Source organism: Haliotis rubra, unplaced genomic scaffold, assembly GCF_003918875.1.
Source record: "Haliotis rubra isolate DU_JTF1 unplaced genomic scaffold, ASM391887v1 Scf4, whole genome shotgun sequence".
Taxonomy (NCBI): domain Eukaryota; kingdom Metazoa; phylum Mollusca; class Gastropoda; order Lepetellida; family Haliotidae; genus Haliotis; species Haliotis rubra.
Genome location: NW_025767079.1, coordinates 6,931,803 through 6,944,950, shown reverse-complemented (window position 1 = coordinate 6,944,950; position 13,148 = coordinate 6,931,803). Strand labels below are relative to the sequence as shown.

Here is a 13,148-nt window from a genome sequence, read left to right as displayed (position 1 = left end):
AGACCATTAGGTGAACAAAACAAAAAAATGTGTTCATAAATTTTTAATTTTAAAGATATTTTACTATCCACAAGAGATCACAAAACACCCCACCAGTTTCTCGATCACTAAAATGTACATGGGCTATCTTAGAACATAACATACAGACCAGGGCAAAGATTAATATCTTCAGATTTCTCACCATGATGACAAAAAGACCAATATGCCGATCGAACAGGTACTTCTTTATTATTTTACCAAAATGACATATAATATATTACATAAATCTATACCTGTTCTTGATTGGGAAAAACATTATGTTTCCTGCTATTACTGCAAGAATTTACGGTTGAGTTTATTTCCATGATCTTCCATCCCAACAGAGGGTGAGTATTTTCCCGTCTGGTTGACCATGTCGATGAGTAGTTGTAAGAAAGTAGTGGCACAGATATGGTTAGTGTTACATCAATGGACAGACTGCCTCAACATTAAACCTTTCAGTGAAGTGAAAAGTCTAAATAAATAAAACATAAAGCCCTTGAATATAATGATAGATTGCACTAAAAGGTTTCCAGGGATGTATAATTGCCGGTTTATGAGACAAGATGCAGCAGATTACAATTGTCTAACTGTGTTACTTGACTCAGACTTAGAAACCTACAGGTATGGTGCTGAAAAACCTGGAAACACAATCACAACGAACCATGATTTGAACCCACGATCATAGCTTCTGGCAAATTAAAGGGACATAACTGTTGACCCACATCAGCGTCTATACAATAGCTTTCACACCACAGACCTAAATCATGTTCTGTCTCTGAAATATACTGTACTGGATTGTACTTGATTCAACTGTTTGTATTTTAAGCAATACACACAAATGAAAATCTGATTTAAGTGAGTACAAATTCTCCTTTGAGTAAGAAATGATTTAATGAAAAAAAACTCAAAGATGAAAGAAACCATATTCATAAACGTAGTTGTGTGGAATTCACAACTCAATGGCTTCTAACTGAAACATGCCAGTATGGCTATTTCTCAGATATATATGTGGCAGGAGTGTCTGCAACACGCTGCTAAAACTCATAGTGATAACAAATCATACATTACACAAAAACATCAAAATATTACAATGTGGAAATGTTGAAAAGATGAATATTTTTGTTATTTTTAAACATTGTTTTGTGTTTACTTGGTTTTGAATACTGTAACATTTCGGTCCTGAAAATGGAGGAAGACACCATTCCCCGTGAAGCATGTTTCAAGATAACCTTCCCTGTTAGAAATAAGAGCAGAACAGGTTGCCCGTACTATACAAAGACGACTAAAATGAGGATCTGGTGAGTGAGTGACTTTGAGTCCCCATTCACTGATGGTAAAGATTTATTGTGCTCTTGCTATCAACCACAGGTTTGACATACTTATATTTCTGCTACAAACTCCACAATGCGGCAGTGTACACACCTGAGATAGTTCTCAAGCCTACATCTATATTTGAAACAGGCTACACATGTTTATGCAGAGGAAATGAAACTGGTGGTCGACAGCATGAGTCCCCATCACAACAGTTGGGAACAATATAACACCAGCACCTTGATCAAATGGTGCTTCAACTTATGGAAGGATAAATGAAACATTCCAGCTGGCCCAAGTTCTAAAATGCTTGATAATGATCTGAATTCCCTGTAAGTGTCTTGAAATACAGATATTACAACACCGAGTCTAAAGGGCGTATCAACATTCATCCCCGTATTCTAAACTACACTATACTGCTCATAGGAATCCATATAGTTTCTATTTTTCATATTCCAAAGATCATTACGAAGTCAAACATGAAATCCGACTACTTAAATTAAAATCATGTCAAATTTTACAAAATTCAAAAAATAAAATTAGTGTCAAAAGCACCAATTTCAACCTTACTAGAAAATGATCATGTCAGTTTAATTAATTTACATAACATCCACTTGAATCAACGTCAGAAAATAACAACTTTAATTCAAATTATCATGAAATTCCGATGATTTAACGTGTCTGAAATATGGAAAGGTAATATTAATTCAACTCAGAAAACTCAATAAAATAATGAAGATAAGTCTCATAAAATTCAGATTTCGGAACATCAAAATGTTGGTGTATTCTGATGATCCTATCAACACGTTCTATAGCCTTCTAAACACTAACAATAGCATCTTCATCACCTATATAACATACGTCACATCAACCCTGACCAAGCTTCAGAAAGACTGTTCAGCTACAACATTGACATAGAAAGAATCTAGCACAAAGACCTCGAGATCAAGGCCATTAAGAAACCTAACTAAGAATCCTAACTGTTTCCTAATTCAAATGTCCCATCATTGAAATTATTCCACAAAGTCCTACCTATACTAAAGTGTCATAAACAGATGTGTAATAGATTAATGGAATTGTGCAGAGAAAAGAGTGAGGAAATGTCTTAAATCCACTAATACATATGGTGATGCTCCTGTAGATATCTACTGTTCGCAGCAGACCCTACACAATCTGCCTCCCACACAGATGACTCTAATAACGATGTGAAATATACAACCGCTATGTACAGCTATGTTGATGATGTGTGTGACTCTGACGTCGTCACTGGACGTGAACGCTACACTGTGGACGTTCCGATGAACGCCGATTCTCTTCATATATACAATGGATTGGGAAAAGGGAAGTAACTGTTTACTGTCATCAAAACTGGACCCATGGCCCGCCTCCTCCTTCACTGCTGGAATTACTGTTTTGACTCTGCCCGCCACTGGAACAAAAAATGTGGTTGATATTAATAACAATTTTTCCCATGGATAAAAATGATTTTTTCTACAATTATCATTGTAATCATGGCCAAAGATACTATTTTCAGTTAAGAAAGTGAGATTAAGTTGAGCACAATTGAAATATATGTTTCAGAATAAACAGTAAAATTCTCCAAATTCAAATTTTTCTTCATGTCAGCAGGAGTGAGTTTGGTTTTACACCGCTTTTAGCAATATTCCAGTAGTATCATGGTGGGGACACCAGAAATGGGCTTCACACATTGTACCCATGTGGGGAATAGAACATGGGTCTCTGGCGTGATGGATGAACACTTTAACCAGTAGGCCACCCCACCGCCCCTTCATGTCAGCAGGAACCCATATGGCATACAACACATCTTGATATTAAGGTTGTGATTCAACGTACCACACGACACATGAAATCCTGATTACTGACATGTCAAAGAAACATTTCCATCATCAAAGAAAATGAACAGCCATCATGAATTATTTTGGTCATTTGGCAGATTTGGGTCAATTCTCTTGTACACACAAGACGAAAATTATATTACAGTAAACTGACTGGGATAGTTATGCACCTGAACAATTACAAATGCTGGGTGGTTGGTTGGTTTGTTGTTTAACGCAGCACTCAGCAATATTCCAGCTACATGGCGGCAGTCTGTAAATAATCGAGTCCGGACCAGATAATCCAGTGATCAAAACTGGGATACGATGACATGTGTCAGCCAAGTCAGCTAGCGTGACCACCCGATCCCATTAGTCGCCTCTTATGACAAGCATGAGTTCTTGCACCCCAATTCTAATTCTCTACCCAACAAATTGTCGTAATTGTCCTTACTCTGCGCTGGTGAAGTCCCCCCACAAGTCAGGCGTGGCCTTCTGTGTGGGCTGGACAGGTTGTGATGGTGCAGACGATGGCGCCACTCCCAGGTCAAACAGCAGGTCCAGTTTCTGAGTTCCACTCTGATTGGCTGGCTGACTGGCTGGCTGACTAGCCGGCTGGGCCACTGGCTGGGCCACTGGCTGTGCTGCCTGAGGTGGTGGCTGTACACTGGCACCACCTGCTGGTGGCAACTTAATTCCCCCTGGTGGTGGAGGGAGTAAACCTATTGCACCTCCTGCTTTTGCTCTTGGTCTGGCTTTGGTAGCACCATCTTTCTTAGCCTGTAATGTTGGAAGAGTCAGGTTGATAAAGAAGGAAAGAAAATTATGGCAGTAGTAGACAATTGTGTGCAAAATAGCCACTGGCCCGCTAGCCCATGGCTAGTAAAAATCCATTCAGGCCAGTAAATCTCCACAGTCACTGGCCTGACTGGCTAATCAATTTTCATGGGGTAATTTTGTAAATATATCACTATCTCTGACTTGTTAAGTTACAATACACCTTTAAATCATGCAAGATTATGGCCTGATAAAAATGTTCATCTTATTAGCAGCTTAATGATGAAACCCGTGTCATGCTGACAATATCTTATTCTCATCTATTTTTGTAATCTTTTGCTTAGTTTCTTCATTCAAATTTCGGGCTGGTGAATTATTTTGTGGACTAGTAACTTTCAGGCATAGCTGGCCTGACTGGCAAATTTGGTAACTATTTTGCACACTAGTTCTCAGCACTCCAAATGTCTCAACAAAAGGATCAAGATGAAATCTCAATAAGATTGATAACTCAGTAAAACCATGGCATCTTGGACTGATGCTGTAGAACAGCTCAGACTGAGACTCACATTGCAGACATTTGCAATTACTAATTCAGAAGAGTATCCGATCATGGATCATAATGGCCTAGACCAGAAAACCATGACAATTAAGACATGTAATTCTGCCTATTACACTGTCATGCCCTCAGCTGACATAACACCACAGCTCTCAGAAACAATGCTGATGCAATGTTAAACTTCACTCTCTCCAAGACTGTTGGATGTTGCTGATAGATCACTTACCCCAATATTGAGTGTAATGGTCTGCCCTTCCTTGAAGCCAAGGTCCAGTTTAGGTCCACTGTCTAAAGAGGCTGCACTCTTCTCAGCCTCGGCTTCTTGCTTTAGCCATCTGCAGATGAAAACAACAGACAAATGCAACAACTTCATCCTGAGATATGAACATGCTTAAAAAATATAGGAAAATGGGGCAATGAAAAAAAGAGCATTAATATAATTAAGTCTGGCCACTCAATCCATAGGTTGCCTCTTACAGCATGGGTTGACAAAGACCAATTCTATTTGGATCTTCATGAGGTCAATTTAATCTGAGCTTAATACCATGTACAAAATTACAATGGGCAAGGCAGTTGTGTGTTTTTAAATATTATTTATGACTCAAAAAACAAAACCATAAACAATAAACACAAAATTTGCAGCAAACTTTCAAAATGCCAGTTCACTTACTTGAAGTGATCCTGAAGCGAGACATTGAGATCAAAGGAATCTGCGCGGTCTTGAAACCCAATTCCAATGAAAGCACTACGACCTGCAACATATATACAGTTTACATCTTTATGACTACAAAAGACGAAAGTTTTGTACCAGTAACATAATAATATTTACCACACATTATATGAAAGACACATCACAATCAATGCAAAGTCTCAAATGTGTGGCAATTTACCAACATGGCAACAATCACAAGCTGCCATGAATCCTGACAAAGTACTTTGAATGTTTTCAACACGTCTTTATTAACACGCCTTAACTAAAGTACTGTCGGAAATAGAAAAAAACTGTTTTTGGGCTGTTACTCTGTATCCCTAAAATTTACACAATTGCAAATAGCATATGTTGAAATAACCCACAACGGCCTAACTGGGCGTTCAGTGGGATGCGTAATAGGATATCCAGAAAAGCAAGTTTACTCGTAAAATTGGGCAAAACTTTAAAAAATTACGAATAGCTGCTGAAAGCAATAGATCAGACTATAGATGGCAATTAGGTCCTTCAGCCAGGTATGACGATGGACCGTGGACTCACCTGGCATGAAATGCATGCGCTGCCTACAGGCGCAAGGGGTCATCTCAAAAATATTCAATGCCTTTTCTTGTACGTTGAATATGTCTCATATATTGATTAACATCTCACGTGTCTTTCTTTCATAAAGTTTATGTTGAGATATGTAAAACAGTATGATACCCATAGAAAGGCTTAAACAAGCCATCGTATTAAATGTCTCAAAATATATAGGTAGCATGGCCACCCGAAGATCGACAGGACTGGATATTATTTGTAAATTGCTACTTGCCCAGTTTAATTCCCCTAAAGGATTATCTTAACGTAGCTGATATCTCTACTCATGGTATGATGTGATATATGATAAATAAATTATCATTTCATTGTGATCAAAAAATAACAAGTAACAGAAATAGATAAATTCGTAAAAAAACTGTCTCTTTGACCATCAACTACTTCAACTAGAAGTGTCCACCTTAGATCATAGGGTTGACACTAGTTTATCATTGCATAATCAACAGTCAGCAGACCATGAAATGTTGTTTAAAGAATGTAGGCGAATTGGGACGTACGCGACTAGAGAACAACACCCCCAGCCCGACCCCAGCCACCGTCTGCGACACCCGGCCTGGTTTTGCTTTTGAGACGACCCCCCATGTCTGTTTGTTTTTATAGTAGTAGTGAGACTCCGTCGTAGCTTCATCCTTTCACAATTGAAAATATTATTTTGTACGTCAGCTATCGTTTCTAATGAAGCTAAGTCTAATTTCAAAACGGGCATTTAAAAAATGTCCATTGTAATATAATATTATCGCACACTAATTTGCATAAAGCCAAGGTCTGTTCCAAATAAGTCAACTTGGACTTGGACAAAAAACACATTGCTCATTTCTGCACTAATCTCTCCTCAGTAAAGTCCTTTTTCAACGTTTCCTATCTCCCCACCACTGAGACTGTAGTTAGGCCGAACTTAGTTTAACAGATATTTCACACTTTCACATATTAACTACATAAATTGTGGATATAAATGTGGAAAAACAGTTTTTTTCTATTTCCGACAGTACTTTAGTCAGTATTAAATACTTTCATTCAACCACACAGTCAAGACATCGAGCATAATAAACACATTTATGGGTTTTACTTTGTTAATAAACAGATTAAATGTAAAATGCAATGCATTTTCTTCCCTAAGAAAGAAATATTTGCCCCATTTGAACAATGCAAATGTAAATAAGCAAGTAATTGTATAATTTCATTAATTCATATGAGCGAGTGAGATTAGCTTAACACCGCTTTTAGCAATGTTCCAGCAATATCACAGAGGCACCAGAAATGGGCCATCTGTTTGAATTCAGCTATGTGCATGTTTAATAATATCAACAAAAAGACAATTCTGTGGTGATGGACCGACCATATCTCTGTTGTTTTACCTTGCTCATCCTTGATCATGAGGACGAAGTACCGACTGGAATCCATTACTGCCTCTACTGCAATGCTCGGGTATGCAGTGATGGGACATTCCGCAAACAGCTCACCTAAATAAGGACAGCAAAGGATAAGGAAGAACAAAGATGGCACTGACCGACAGACAAGGACAAAGATGGCACTTACCGACAGACAAGGACAAAGATGGCACTGACCGACAGACAAGGACAAAGATGGCACTGACCGACAGACAAGGACAAAGATGGCACTGACCGACAAACAAGGACAAAGATGGCACTGACCGACAGACAAGGACAAAGATAGCACTGACCGACAGACAAGGACAAAGATGGCACTGACCGACAGACAAGGACAAAGACACTGAGTATCTTTAGGATGTCCGGTGGTCTGTTCGAACTATAGTGAGTGAGTTTAGTTTTATGCCGCACTCAGCAATACTCCAGCTAAATGGGGGTGGTCTGTAAATAAACAAGTCTAAACCAGACAATCCAGTGATCAATAGCATGAGCACTGATCTACGCAATTGGTATAAAATGACATTTGTCAACCAAGTCAGCGAGTCTGACCACCCGATCCAGTCAGTCGCTTCTTACGACAAGCATGGGTTACTGAAGATCAAGTCTAACCCGGATCTTCATGGGTCTCTATCTGAAGAGAAGTAGGCTTGTCAGAAGATAAAAAGGCAATTTCCATTTGAGCTGTACCCATATCCTGTGAAGCTACACAATCTTCAACCCGGTCAAGCAATACTTTCGAATTTGCCTGGGAGGTATACAACTGAAGCTCACATATTTAATACTGGTAATGGGTTAACTTAAAATATGTTACACCAAATCAAATCAATCAAATCAAATTAGACACTTGTATAGCGCTACATATCCAGAGTCCTACCTATGTGCGCTTAGTCGATGCTCGTTTGAAGAGGATGGTTTTGAGACAAGATCGTTAACTGTTGATATTTTCCGATTTTCTGACAACAATCCCAAACACGACACAGGGGTTTGCAGGATGCAAAATCCTGAATCCTATTTATAAGCCAGAGAATCCAACAATTTAACGCCTTCAGTACCTGGACACCAATATCTAACCCCAATAATTGGCTAATGACAGGCAAAGTAGTCAGTGTGCGAAACAGAAACTGACCCGCTAGCCCATGGCTAGTAAAAATCCAGTCGGGCCAGTAAATCTCCACAGTCACTGGCCAGACTGGCTTGTGAATTTTCATGGGGTACATTGTAAATATATCACTCTCTCCGACTTGTTAAGCCATAACACACTTTTAAATCATGCAAGATTATGGCCTGATGAAAATGTTTATCATATTAACAGCTTAATGATGTAACCCGTGTCTACATTCAAATGTCGGAATAGAGAATTATTCTGTGGGCAAGTAACTTTCTGTCATAGCTATCCCTACTGACTTGCAAAATTTGGAAACTATTTCACACACTGAAAGTGAGTGAGTGAGTGAGTGAGTTATTATTTAACGTCACATCGGCAATATTTCAGCCATATCGTGACGAGAACATTTGATATTGAAATAAAATATATGTATATTAGAAAACACCTGCCGACGAAGGACAGTAAAACAACTAGAGTATCACAGATATACATGTAAAACTAGTAATTGAATCTAAAACATTTTAACTATAGGGGACAACACAATATAAAAATGGGCTATAGATCGCCACCAACTGAAGGTAGATCACCATACTAGGAACCATGGGGACTTACATTACTTTTGCTACCTGCATGGATCCTAGCTGGATTTACACCATCCCTTCAGCCGCTGGCGATTGTAGGAAAATTTAGCCAACAGTTAAAATAACAAAAATACTACGTTTAAAATGTGATAATTTATATTTTACTTTGAAAGTTTTGGGACTTACGTACCCTCTCAGACGCACTGAAAGTAGTGTATGGGCCACAGATGCAGACATGACAAGTTCAGTTTATCTTATTCAGCTGTCCACAAGTTCTTACAAATTTCCTTTTAATTTAAAATATCTCCAGGGAGTTTACCTGAATTTTTATCTTCTAGTTTAATGGACAGAGCCTTGCCCTTTGCCACAACCCTGAGTCGGCCGGTCCAGTCTGGCTGATCCAACTTCCAGTCAGCAGCTCTGCAAGTTCAATGAAAATGTTAGATGATGTTTATACTGTTCAGCCAAGAAATCAAAACTGAGCTATCCTACTGTCCCTATATGCAGGTGAGTGAGTGAGTTTGGTTTTGCGCCGCTTTTAGCAGTATTCCAGAAATATCACAGCAGGGGACACCAGAAATGGGCTTCTCGCATTGTACTCGTGGGGAATTGAACCTGGGTCTTTGGCATGACGAGCGAACACTTTAACCACTAGTATACCCCACTGGTGTCCCCTGCTGTGATATTGCTGGAATATTGCTAAAAGCGGCATAACATCAAGCTGACTTACTCACTCCAGACCAGCTTTAATCTGGCGACCTGACTGAAAAGTACTGCATTCAAAACATTAATATTATTAAACAAAAAAATACAGCCTCTTCCTCAATATTGATCCTGTTATCAGTCTAGTACAAGTGTCTTCTGCAAATTCTAAATCAGGAATTAATTGACAAAAAACAAAAGGACAAAAAAAACCCCACCAACATGACTTACATTACCTGTTTATGGATAGGTTGAAATTAGCCCTATATTTGCAGGGTTTAAGACACCAGGTAACAGAAACAGGGCCAGGAAATGTGGAGCAGACAGCTTTGCATAAACCAGTGCCCGATTCATTTCTTACATCATGAATAATCATGACTCATATTTATCTGTAACTATGACAACAGCTGTTCATCAGTATAGAAAACCCTTATTTATATTCTTAGTGAATACTGCTTTACGCCACATTTATGAATATTCCAGCAATATCATGACAGCATCAGCAGAAATGTGCTCGACCTGGCATGGAAAGGGGAATTGTTTACTCTCAGATACAACCAATTTGTTGTGTGCACAGCTGGTACATAATTGATACACGTATACTTCTTAGGTCTGGTGTTGACAAATCAAGATAATAATCCCAAGCTAAATTCCACAAGTGGTTCCTGGCTGTGCAAAGATTCTGGAGAGCCAAAATGGCAAAAAATATCCCCACCTGCCAATTCAAAAATGTTTCCTTATGTTTCCGTGATATCATGGTTTTAAGCAATTTGTTCCGTTGCTAGATATCCCTTTCAGTATCTTGAGGGATGGGGAGAATTTTCTTCTTTCTTATATTCTTCAATCTAAAATCTTTTCTGATTATAAGCTATTCCTCAGAATTTTTAGTTGAATATTCCCATTTAATGATAAGGTCTATTTCTGATATTTTTAAGTCAACATCAGGGTGCCGTTCCACTAACCGATCTTAGCCCTACGCCATTCGTAAATCCCTAAAATCCCAATCTTAGCGTGAAGTTACGATCGGCATACCGTTCCACTAACCAATCTTACCCAAGTCAATCGTAAAGTTAAGATTCAAAGTCTAAGTTGCTCATGACCAACTTAGGATAGCTAAAATCAATCGTAGAGAAACCAAAATGGTGGCTTTCCTATTCTATGTGAAAAATAAGAGCGAGCATTTCACCGAGCGTCCCCTAAAATGCCCCATGAAATGAATTTGTATATTTCTGTGATGTAAACAAACACTGCACTGAAGCCTTACAAATGTCAGGCCAGTCTGACCACTGTCGTCATGGGAACACAACCCAGTCGGTGTAACACATTTGTACAACAATATTGCAACCTCATGGTTAAGAATAGGGACAGCCATGAAGTGAACAATGTTCTGAAACAAAATGATACAAATATGTTTGATTTGACATGCACTTATTTGGTGGAGGATTCTAAAGGCAGGCCGCATGTTACTCAAGACCACTGACAGATTCTAGATAGGTTATAGAGGATGCCTCGTCATGCCTTGTTTATTCTGATTGACAAGGTTCAGGCACATAATAAAAGCTCTGACACAATTGACATTTTTTAAGTCCAGACTTAAAACCTGTTCTCAGTATATTACTTATAATCTCGGCTGTAAATACTCTCGTGTAAATTATCTGTACATAGCGCTTTGAGCATGCCCCAGGATGTGGAATAGGCACACTATAAATATGCATTATTATTATTATATTATGCCTGATACCCAGCGTACACACACACTTGCACCTGAAACCAAGGTGCTCATTACCCTAATATTTTGCTCTAGGTTTTTTCTCCACGTTTACACTTGGTTGGAAAAATACCCATGAAGGCCCGGATTAGAATATTGAACTTCAATAACCCATGCTTGTCGTAAGAGGCCACTAACGGGATCGGGTGGTCAGGCTTACATGTCATCGGTTCCCAACTGCGCAGATCGATCCTCATGCTGTTGATCACTGGATTGTCTGGTCCAGACTCGATTATTTATAGCTAAGATACATAGCGTTCACTGCTTGAACGCTCATGTTAGTGAACGCTATGCATCTTAATTAGCTAGATTATTTACAGACCGCCGCGATATAGCTTGACTATTGCTGAGTGCGGCGTAAATCTAAACTCACTCACTCACTCAGTTGGTTCGAAAACTACTTCCATCATTTGCTAGACTATGCAAAGGGAAATAACTCGTGCCTCGCATTCCTCTATCTCTCGCACGAAAGAGTCTCGATCAAAGCTGGATCGGATCATAAGATCGGGACCGGCTACGATCAGCCTAAGATCGGTTAATGGAACTTTTGGCTAAGACGATTGTAAAATTGGCGTTACTTGCTAAGATTGATCTTAGATAAGATCGGTTAGTGGAACGGCACCCAGGACACTTTGGTCATAAAAAGAACTCATGCTTTCTGCAACACCAAAGTAATTTCTCACAATTATCATTTTATTCAATCAACAGTAATGATTATGTATATAGTCATAATGCTGACACAAATCAATATCTTAATTCATACGGACACAAATACTGACTATCAGCAATCTGATAAATGACATATCTATATCTCAGGGTTTCAGGCTGCTTTGGGCAATATTCTAGCAATATCACAGTGAGGACACCAATATGGGAAATCAAACCCACATCTTCAGTTTGAAGAACGAATGATTTAACACGAGGCATCCTCATGACTTACTGTCATTCAAAATATCCACACACAAAAATCCAAATAGGGTATAACATACTGTAAGCACACACTGATTAAGTTGATAAAGTCATGAAAATGTCCTGTAGCCCTCAGGATCGCTGACATGGGTGATGCATGTCACTGTATCCTAAATTGCATAGATTGATGCTGATGATCCATCAATGGATTGTGCCAGGTGCAGACTGAATATTTACAGACCACCCACATATATGTGAAGAAATATCATATATTGCTTAGCTTGGTGTCAAACAACAAACCTTAAGCTGAGTTTCATTAGTTGAGGGCATATTGGTAAATAAAGTGTCATAATCCCTGAGAAAAGTGACTTCACATAGAAGGCGTGTTAAACTGCTAGGGAAAGCTAAACGTGCCATCGTTGTAACTGGCTCTTAGTGGGACTAATTATATGCAACACATAGACATGGTTTCACATTTTCAGTGTTTCGAGGCCGTCGTGGAGAGTTTACGGCTCACTGCTTTATCATTCCGTCATGAAAGGGGACGCAAAATTATGTTATCATTTTGATCAAAGACACATGCACTGTATTTCCATGGAAACTCCCCATTTTGATTACAACCCTTCTCGGGCCTGTCTCAATCATTCGTTCGGAATGAAAGAGCTTCGAGATACGTTTACAACCTGACACTATATTTGACAAGTGGGTCGAGAATTGTGCAGAAAACTAACCTGTGTCCTCTGTTGGAGGTTCTAGGGGGTATTCGGTAAACGAACACCTCATTTTTGACACACAACACACTCTCATACTCGGCATTCGACATGTTGGATGCGATGATGTGGAATGTGAGCTAGCTTTACTTGTTGGGATTTACGTAAACTCGTTTATCCATACA

General features: G+C 39.0%; 1 protein-coding gene across 1 annotated transcript; it reads right to left on the bottom strand.

Moving 5' to 3' along the window:
- Window positions 1-209: 209 nt before the first annotated feature.
- On the bottom strand, window positions 210-13,122 carry LOC124287160 (adaptin ear-binding coat-associated protein 1-like). The gene is made up of 7 exons (XM_046723642.1): window positions 12,985-13,122; window positions 9,194-9,294; window positions 7,156-7,260; window positions 5,171-5,252; window positions 4,727-4,835; window positions 3,622-3,947; window positions 210-2,761 (listed from the first exon to the last, which is right to left on the bottom strand). The coding sequence occupies exons 1-7, from the start codon at window positions 13,074-13,076 to the stop codon at window positions 2,695-2,697; spliced, it is 882 nt and encodes a 293-aa protein (XP_046579598.1). The 5' UTR covers window positions 13,077-13,122; the 3' UTR covers window positions 210-2,694.
- Window positions 13,123-13,148: the final 26 nt, after the last annotated feature.